This window comes from Gekko japonicus, unplaced genomic scaffold (assembly GCF_001447785.1).
Source record: "Gekko japonicus isolate JY-2015 unplaced genomic scaffold, Gekko_japonicus_V1.1 scaffold505, whole genome shotgun sequence".
Classification (NCBI taxonomy): Eukaryota; Metazoa; Chordata; class Lepidosauria; order Squamata; family Gekkonidae; genus Gekko; species Gekko japonicus.
Genome location: NW_015169788.1, coordinates 120,287 through 128,150, shown reverse-complemented (window position 1 = coordinate 128,150; position 7,864 = coordinate 120,287). Strand labels below are relative to the sequence as shown.

The 7,864-nt window shown below is 57.8% G+C and overlaps 1 protein-coding gene across 1 annotated transcript in view; it reads left to right on the top strand.

Moving 5' to 3' along the window:
* SMPD5 (sphingomyelin phosphodiesterase 5) overlaps positions 1-7,864 on the top strand; it is a 21,241-nt gene that overhangs the window by 7,146 nt on the left and 6,231 nt on the right. The window contains exons 2-3 of the mRNA XM_015416978.1: positions 4,157-5,123; positions 6,457-6,529. Of these exons, the coding sequence (XP_015272464.1) occupies positions 4,197-5,123; positions 6,457-6,529 (1,000 nt within the window). The 5' untranslated portion in view covers positions 4,157-4,196. The remainder of the gene's footprint in view (positions 1-4,156; positions 5,124-6,456; positions 6,530-7,864) is intronic.

The window sequence follows — 7,864 nt, the reverse complement described above, 5'->3', positions numbered from 1 at the left end:
CAGGGGCGGGGCGGCTTCCCTTTCTTGTCTGTGCCTGCGTGTGCATGTGTGTGCAGGTGGGCGTGCACGCATGCAGCCGTGGGGGCGACAGGCAACCTCTCTCTCCTCGCCGGCCCCCCCTTCCGTAACTGTCGGCTCCCCTCCTCGGCCTGCACATGTCCACCCTCTTTGCTGATCTGGATCTGGTTTCTCAGCTGCGCCTCCTGAATGCCCGGCTTTCCAAACCGGCGCTGCCTGGGGGGTCTTCGGCCCCCTCCCCTAAAAGCGACGGCTTCTGGCGCCTGCTGCGATGTAGGTAGGGTTGCTTGCCAGCCTGCCGGCGGCGACCGGAGATCTTCCGCTATTACAGCGGCTCTCTGGGCGACAGAGGCCAGGCCCCCTGGAGAAAATGGCCGCTTTGGAAGAGATGGCCTCTATGGCGTCACACCTCACCGGAGCCCCACCCCTCCACAAACCCCGCCCTCCTCAGGCTCCACCCCCCAAAATAACCTGGAGCTGGCTGGCAACCGTAGGTTTCGGGGGCAAGAGGATGCTGGCTCATCCGGTCTGGGGATTGTTAACCTCTCTCAAAGAAGTGAGCCCCAACGGGCTGGGTGCTTCCCTTTCCTCTGGGCATATGAGACAGGCGACAGGCCGTTTTGAAGGGCTTCGTGCACGGCCCAGCAGGAAGGAGAGCCGGACAGGTTTCTCTCCCCGAATCCTGCAGAGCTTCCTTGTGGGGGGGGGGTCCCACCTTTGCTATGGGCACCCCTGCCGCCTCCCCCAGCTCTGCGGGCCTCTGAGAACGGGGGCCAGCCCACCCCCGGGGCCAGGAGGCTGCAGGGGACATGGGCTGGCCTGCTGCGCCGCCTACCTGTGCTGCAGGGCTTCCGATCCAAGGGACTGTGTGGACGTGGCTGCCAGCCTGGGCATGGAGCAGAGCGAGAGAAGGAGCCGCCTTCTTGGCCACGGGGCGGGGGTGGGTGGGGGGGGGGAACCCTCCTGGGTGAGGAGTTGCGGCGGCCAGTGGGAGTTCCTCTTTCCACTACACTACAGTTTGGTGTTGTGGTTAAGAGTGCGGACTCTTATCTGGGAGAACCGGGTTCGATTCCCCCACTCCTCCTCCACTCGCAGCTGCTGGGTGACCTTGGGCAAGCCGTAGTTCTGACGAGAGCTGTTCTTGAAAAAAGAGCAGTTACTGTCAGAGCTCTCTCAGCCCCACCTACCTCACAGGGTGTCTGTTGTGGGGAGGGGAAGGGGCTCTGAGACTCCGAGTGAAGGGTGGGGGATAAATCCAGTCTCCTCCTCCTCCTCCTCCTCTTTCTTCTTCTTCCCATCCCTTTAGCTGGGGAATCACGCCCACAGCACAAGAGGGCTTTCCTTAATGAGGCCATTCCTCCAGGCAGGCAGGGCAAATTTAGGCCCCCCCCCCCCCAAGTCTTCTGTTCCCAGGACTGGCTCCGGGCCCCTCTATAGATGGCTGAGGCAGCCATTCCGGGAGCTCTGACCCTCCGTTTGAACGGTGGGGGACTTTGTATTTCATTACCCTGGCTTGGTGTTATCTATGTGTTCGCACGGTATTTTGGAGATACTGGTGTTCTATAGTGGCCTTAAAGCAATTGCAGGTGCTAATTCTTAACAGAAAAACGATGTTTACACTTTCCAGAAATGCATCTGAACGCATCTCAGGGATTTTCTTTACATGGGCTGAGACATTCTAATAGTTTTCATCTAGTTGGCTTGTTTTACATGTTATCCTCCCGTATTTTGTAAGATTTGGTCTGTGGCAACCTTTTTGACTCCCAAGTGTAACAGCAAACGCCAACCTGTTTGTTTGAGGAGGCGATTGCTGATGTGGTGGGTGAATTCCCTGCCTTGTGCCGGGGGTTGGACTAGATGACCCTGGAGGTTCCTTCCAGCTCTATGAGTCTAGGATTCTATAAGCCTACCTCTCCAGGGGGGGGGAAATATATATTTTTTTGCCCTGACCGCTTCTCGTCACAGTCCCTATATTCTGTTGTAATATGATAAGTGGATTTTACAAAACCTTTTAAATAATACGATCTTAAATAAAAATTTTAAAAGAAGGAAAAAAAAGATTGCTGAGGTGGGTTTCTGCCTACCACGGCCCGCCTTGTAGGTCCATTGTGAGAACTGCAAGTAGAAAGTGGCACACAGCCATAAAGTGGCATGCAGCCGGGGGGGGTGGGGTGCCAAGCCAGGCTGGAGGGAGGGCGTCTGGCCCGAGCGGGAGCACCCTGGATGCCGGGCAAAGCAAGCGTGGGCAGCGGGGGTGGGGGTGTGCCGTGACCCAAAGGCTTCCCTCCGCACTGCTGGGTTCTTTCTTCTCGGCTTTGTCCCAGCCACCTGTCTCCTCTCTCTCCCCGCCCTAGGAAAGGCCTGCGAAGGGGTCATGGCCAGTGTTCCCTCTAAGCCGACTAAGCGTGAGCCAGCTCACAGTTTTTTAGCCTCCAGCTCACACATTTTCGTCATAGCTCAGGGAGGATGGGGCTCCAGAGCAAACTAATTTATGCAGGAGCCAAATTGCTTGCTTACAACTTTAATGCCAGTAACTCACAAAATAGAATTTTTGATCACGAGACTTCACAGCATAGAGGAAACATTGGTCATGGCTCAGTGGGAGAGCATCTGCTTTGGACGCAGAAGGCCCCGGGTTCCATGCTGATGGCTAAGGCTTCCCTTGCTCGAAAGCCAGTCGAGTCTGACTCTAGGGATGCGGTGCTCATCTCCGTTTCCAAGCCGAAGAGCCAGCGCTGTCCAGAGACGTTTCCGTGGTCATGTGGCCGGCATGACTAGACGTCGAGGCGCACGGGACGCTGTCACCTCCCCACCGAAGTGGTACCTGTTTATCTACTTGCAATGTCTCGCTTTTGAACTGCTAGGTTGGCAGAAACTGGGACCAGAGATGGGAGCTCGCTCCATCACGCGGCACTCAGGTCTCAAACTGCTGAACTACTGACCTTCCAGTCTGCCTGGTTAAAGAAGACAAAGTTGGTTTTGATAGACCAGGGGTCATTTCCTGCAGGGGCGCACAGGAGCGGAGCTCTGGCAGTAAAGAGCCCAGGGGGCGGGCACATGGAACAAGCCCCGCCCCCTGCTCCCAGCAGCCCCGGGCCACGAGGAGCACAAGTTATGCTAATGAGTTATGCTAATGAGCTCCTGCACCTCTTTTTCTATGAAATGACCCCTGGATAGACCAAGAGCCTCAGTGCTCTGTGCGGTGCCTAGCTCGTAGCTTGCTGTCAGAGTCTTTGGCCCAAAAAAAAGGCGAGCCACAGGTTAAAGAAATAATCTTAAAGATGTTCTGCTGCTGCAGATGTTACACACGAAGCTGCATTGTACTGAATCAGACCCCCCCCCCCCCTCGGCCCACCAAGCTCCACCAAGGTCAGTCTTGCCCACTCAGACCGGCAGCCCAGCCGCTCTCCAGGGTCGCAGGCAGGGTCACCTCCTGCCTGGGCCTTCTTTGACTGCAGAGGCTGCCCGGGATTGAATCTTGAACCCTTCTGCATGCGAAGTGGAGACTCTGCCACTGAGCCACATCCCCTCCCCCCCTTCTTCCACGCCTTTCCTGCTCCTGCCGACTCCGCCCACAACCCCCAGAGAAGGAGGCTTGGAGGGGAAAGGGATTGTGGGCCGCTCTGAGACTCCTTTGGGTAGTGAAGGGCCAGGCGGGGTACAAATCCAATCTCCTCCTCCTCCTCCTCTCCCATCAGGGGCAGAGAGGAAGGAGGCAGAGCCCCTCCTCTCGCTGGCTGCTGCTTCTGGCCGTTGACCGGCCTTGTGCTGCGTTCTGCTCCTCCAGCGGTGGCAGGCAGGTCTGGAAGCTGTGCCACTGGGGGGGGGGGGGGCGGTGGCAGGGCTTGAAAGGTCAACCGCAGCGCCTTGAACTGATCCTGGAAGCAAACTGGAAGCCAGTGCCGATGGAACAAGTCCCGAGTGGTCCAATCCCTGTGGCCCACTCCAGTCAGCACTCTGGCTACAGCATCCCCTGCCCGCTGGACCTTCCGGACAGTCTTCCAGGGCAGCCCCATGCGCAGTACACGGCAGTAATCTAGCACACACGGCGCTACGGTGGTGTGTGGGAGGGTCAGAGCTCCCAGTGCCCTCTTCTGCCGCCGCCCCGCCCCTCACAGCTGCTCTTTCTCTCTTGCAGGGTCTGCGGTGACCGCGAGGCCAGACTTGTGAACCCGGCCATGGGTCTGCGGGGCTCCCCCTACGCCAGCCGCTTCCTGAGGGGCTTGGACGCCGTGGCCAATGAACTCCTGTACCCCAGCTACTGGCTGCTGAGCCAGATCCTGGCCCTGCAGCGGACCACAGCGGAGAAGCAGGAGCCACGGAGCCGGACGCCCCACGCCCTGGCGGTCCTGGCCAAGGGGCCCCTCCTCCTGCTGCTCTTCCTCCTCTCCGTCCCCTTGTCCCTCCTGGCCCTCCTGCTGTGGCTGCCCGTCCAGGCGGCACGCCGCCCTTTCGCCTACCTGCACACGCCCAGCCGGGCCTCGCCGGAGGAGTGGGTGCTTCCCGGCCAGGGCAGGGCCTTCCGCTTCGTCACCGCCAACATCTGCCTCCTGCCGGACGGCCTGGCCAAGTTCAGCAACCTGGCACGGACCCAGTGGCGCGCCATGCAGATCGCCCAGGCGCTCGTGCAGGCCGCGAGGCGCGCCATCCCGACCCACGAGGACGGGGCCAGAAGCGGTGCCTGCCGTGTCTCCAGGGGGCGGAAGTACGGGGCAACGGAATCCAGCCCGCCCCGGGCGTGTGAGAACTTTCCTGCTGCAACGGATGGCGAGGGGGTCACCGCCGAGGGCCCCCGTCAGGAAGGAAAGGCCGCTTTGCCTTGGGAGATCACGGCCTCCTTCCCCCCGGACGTGGACTTCCTGTGCCTGCAGGAAGTGTTTGACCAGGAGGCAGCCAAGCGCCTCCTGCGCCTCCTTGGCCCCTGCTTCGAGCACATTGTCTATGACGTGGGCACCTACGGATTGCTGGGCTGCTCGGCCCTGAAGCTGCTGAACAGCGGGCTCCTCCTGGCCAGCCGCTACCCCGTGCGGGCCGTCCAGTACCACTGCTACCCCAACGCCACGGGGGAGGACGCCTTCTCCGCGAAAGGACTGCTTTGCGTGCAGGTATGGGGCAGCACTGGGGGGGGGCAGGAATACGCATGGGGACCGGAGGCCGCCTGGCGCTCGGCCGGGCCCGTCTTCCGGCAAAGTCTGCCTTGTCTCCTCGGATTGGCCGGTAGCCACCTGGGTCTTAGGTGGGGGCCTTTCCCAGGGACCTTCTGCCTGCCGAGCGGAGGCTCTGCCACTGAGCCCCGGCCCCCGTCCTCTCTCGTTCAAATGGAACTGGTCTGCCAGAGCAGACGTTCTGTGCAACGGGGAATGCTACAGGAGAGGAGGGTCAGTACTCCTGAGCATGGGCAGAGAGCATTCTCTCCTGTTCCCGAGCTTCCACATCTGGAAGTCACCCAAGGCCTCCTGCGTCTTCTCTTTGGGTCTGCTGGCAAGGGACTTTGGGGGGGCGGAAGCCTGGTGGGGGCCTGGTGAGCAGTGCTCCCTCTAAGCTGTGGAGTCCTGTGAGCAAAAATTCTACTTTGTGAGCTACTACTGGCCTTACAGTTGTGAGCGAGCCATTTGGCTACTGCATAAACCCGTTTGCTCTGGAGCCCTCCTTCCCGCACTAAGACATAAATGTGTGAGCCGGAGACTAAAAAAGGGTGAGCTATCCAGGGGTCACTTCGTAGAAAAAGAGGTGCAGGAGCTCATTAGCATAACTCATTAGCATAACTTGTTAGCATAACTTGTTTGCATATGCCACACCCCCTGACATCACTGGAAGTGTGTCAGAAGGCAACACCCACCGCTCAGGCTCCACTGGACTGTTTTGGATGGCTAGCTATCAGGGGGGGGGGACGTGCAGATCTGTCCTCACAGAGGAGGGAGAGCTTGTACCTGAATAAAACTTGGTCTTAAAGGTGCCACTGGACTGTTTTGGACTGGGGGGGGGGGCTCTGCAACTTACCTGGCTGCTTCTTGCTCTGACTGAGGGCTGCTGGGAGCAGGGGGGGGCTTGTTGCATGTGCATGCCCCCTGGGCTCTTTACTGCCGGAGCTCCGCTCCTGTGCGCTCCTGCAGGAAACAACCCCTGGAGCTAGCTCACACTAACGCAGCTTAGAGGGAACACTGCTGGTGGGTCCTCTTCAGAGAGCCACTGGCCTGGCTCATGGCTCAGAGGGGGGGGGCATGCTGTCAGTGTCCATCTGCAGGGGTCCCCTGGGGCTGGGGTGGGGGCTGGCTGCTTTTGGAGATTTTGGGTCTGGGCTTCTCCTTCGGGACTCGTGCCTGGAGTGGGCTGGGCTGGCTTGAGCTGCTCGCATGTCCTGCTTTGCATCTTGTGCCGGCCTGCGTGACGGGATGGGACCGGGCTGCCGGTAACTGCTTCCTGCTTTGCATGTCTCAGGTGCAGCTAGGAGCATCCCAAGGGCAAAGGATTGTGGGATACTTGAACAGCACCCACCTGCACGCCCCAGAAAGTAAGTGCGAGTCCTCACCTGTGGAAGAAAGACGCATGTTTCTAAGCGGCTGACTGCATGGCTGGGAGACTGCGGGGGGTCAAATCTAGTCAAACCTATTGTTCACCTCCACTGTATATTCATCAGTGATATGCTCTGGGTCAAACCTGAATGGCCTAGTGGTTTAAGAACATAAGAACATAAGAGACGCCAATGTTGGATCAGGCCAAAGGCCCATCCAGTCCAACACTCTGTGTCACACAGTGGCCAGAAATACCAGTGCCATCAGGAGGTCCAGCAGTGGGGCCAGGACATTAGAAGCCCTCCCACTGTTGACCCCCCCCCCAAGCACCAAGAAGACAGAGCATCACTTGCCCCAGAGCCCCTAGCTATACCTTGTGGCTAATAGCCACTGATGGACCTCTGCTCCATATGCTTATCTAATTCCCTTTTGAAGCCGTCCATGCTTGTAGCACCCACCACTTCCTGTGGCAGTGAATTCCATGTGTTAATCACTCTTTGGGTGAAGAAGTACTTCCTTTTATCCGTTCTAACCCGACCGCTCAGCAATTTCATGGAGTGCCCACGGGTTCTTGTATTGTGAGAAAGGGAGAAAAGTACCTCTTTCTTTACCTGCTCTTTCCCATGCATAATCTTATAAACCTCGATCATGTCACCCCTCAGTCGTCTTTTCTCCAAGCTAAAGAGCCCTAAGCGCTTTAACCTTTCCTCATAGGGAAAGTGTTCCAACCCTTTTATCATTCGAGTTGCCCTTTTCTGCACTTTTTCCAAAGCTATAATATCCTTTTTAAGGTGTGGTGACCAGAACTGCACACAGTATTCCAAATGAGGTCTCACCATTGATTTATATAGGGGCATTATTATATTGGCTGATCTGTTTTCAATACCCTTCCTAATAATCCCCAGCTGTGAGCTAGCTCACACTAACTCCGCTTAGAGGGAACACCGACGTACGACGACCATATGAATTAATGGCCTCCAAAACCACCCTCTCCTTAATAGCCTCGCTCAGGCCTTGCAAACCCTCTCCTGTCGGGCCTCCCTCTTTTCCTGCCGCCTTCCACTTTTCCCAGCAGGATTGTCTCTTCCAGGAACTCTTGTTTTCTCATCACGTGACCAAAGCACAGTGGCTTAGTCATTTTAGCTTCTAGGGAGATCTCAGACTTGGTCTAGGACCCACGTATTTGTCTTTTTGGTGGTCCACACGGTATCCGTACAGCTCTTCACTCTTCAAGCCGCCATCTTTCGGGTATGCTGTAGGGCTATCATCTTTCGGCTGTGCTCCTGCAGAGTGCAGGGGGTTGGACTAGATGACCCCCAAGATCCCTTCCAACT